This window comes from Temnothorax curvispinosus, unplaced genomic scaffold (assembly GCF_003070985.1).
Source record: "Temnothorax curvispinosus isolate PA1 unplaced genomic scaffold, ASM307098v1 QBEX01006238.1, whole genome shotgun sequence".
In the NCBI taxonomy this organism is placed as follows: domain Eukaryota; kingdom Metazoa; phylum Arthropoda; class Insecta; order Hymenoptera; family Formicidae; genus Temnothorax; species Temnothorax curvispinosus.
In genome coordinates, this window is record NW_020216018.1 from 1 (window position 1) to 1,425 (window position 1,425).

General features: G+C 36.2%; 1 protein-coding gene across 1 annotated transcript; it reads left to right on the forward strand.

Annotated features, from left to right (window-relative positions):
* Positions 1–55: 55 nt before the first annotated feature.
* Positions 56–1,399, forward strand: LOC112455584 (protein unc-45 homolog B-like; the record flags this gene model as incomplete). The annotated part of the gene is made up of 2 exons (XM_025017596.1): positions 56–475; positions 857–1,399. Coding segments are annotated over exons 1-2 (963 nt in total), but the record flags the coding sequence as incomplete, so codon positions are not given.
* Between the last annotated feature and the right edge of the window lie 26 nt (positions 1,400–1,425).

Here is a 1,425-nt window from a genome sequence, read left to right on the forward strand (position 1 = left end):
ATTAAAAGTTTATTGCATATTTTGGTTTTAGAATATATTGAACACTTACATCGACATGAATAATAAACCCGATTTAAATCTCAACGAGGATTTATGCGAGGCACAAAAGGAAATAGACATGATTATGTTGTGCTTGTTGTACAGTATAACAAGTAGAACAATAACAGGCCTTGCTAGAGACGCAATAATAAAACTTATTATGGGTAACATTCATTGCGTAACTATGTTAGACTGGGCCAAACGATTTGTCGAACTTCGCGGTGTGCAAAGATTGATGGAGGTAGCCAGTGAAATGGAGGAATACAATTCCGAATCTTTGCTAGACATCACGTCTTCCACGCGAACTATAACCAGTGTGTGCTTAGCAATGGTATATAAAAACGTGTATAAGAACTGTGATGATGAGAAAACATTTACCAACGCCGTTGATGAATTTATTGAAGATAAATTGCATTCGCCTGACGTACAATCTAAAGTATGAATTTTGTAACTTTCGATCTTTTCTTGTCATTAATTTGTTTCAAAATAAAAAGCCGGGTATCTTCGAGTATCTTTTTTTGACTATAGCTTATTTGAGCAATTTGAAACTTTTTAAAGCAAAAATGTCAGATTTTTTTTTTCAATTGTAGATATTGTATTCTGTAAATTTTAAATTAAAATACGATTATATCAGAGTTTAATCGAAATTTACTCAAGAATATGACTTTGTCAGCTGTATTTTCTAAAGTGTAATTTACCAGAAATTTTTCCTATTTTCTATCAAAATTAAATAACACTGTATGCAGCTATAGCTTTCTTGATTTTGAATGATGTTTCACGAAACGTAAAACTTAATAGTTAATTGACTGTTTTACAGGTGCGTGTTGTAGTTGCGATAACAACCTTATTATTCGGCCCGTCAGATGTTGGAAACGCAGTTGTGATTAAAGAAGGGATTTTAGAAATGATCTTCGTTATGGCGGGAACGGATGATGTATTGCAGCAGACAGTGGCTCTTGAATGTATCGTTGCCGCTGTGACCAGAAAAGACAAGGTCGACGCGATCATAAACCAAGGTGTTAATATATTGAAAAAGCTGTGCGAGTCTAAGGATGAATCAATTCGGGTTCGAGCGTTACTGGGTTTATGTAAGTTAGGTAGTTCCGGAGACCCAGACGCGACTATTAGACCGTTCACGGATGGAGTGACCAAGGAATTGGCCGAGGCTTGCAAACGATTATTGATTAATCCAAAGAAAGAAAAAAATATGAGAAAATTGGCCATAAAAGGTCTTTCATATCTTACTTTCAACGCCAAGATCAAAGCGGAGTTGATCGAGGATCAAGAAGCCATTCATACGATGATCGAGATTGCCAAGACTGGTGATCAATCGGTTCTCTTCGGCGTGCTTACGACGTTGGTGAACTTGTGCAACGCTTATGACGA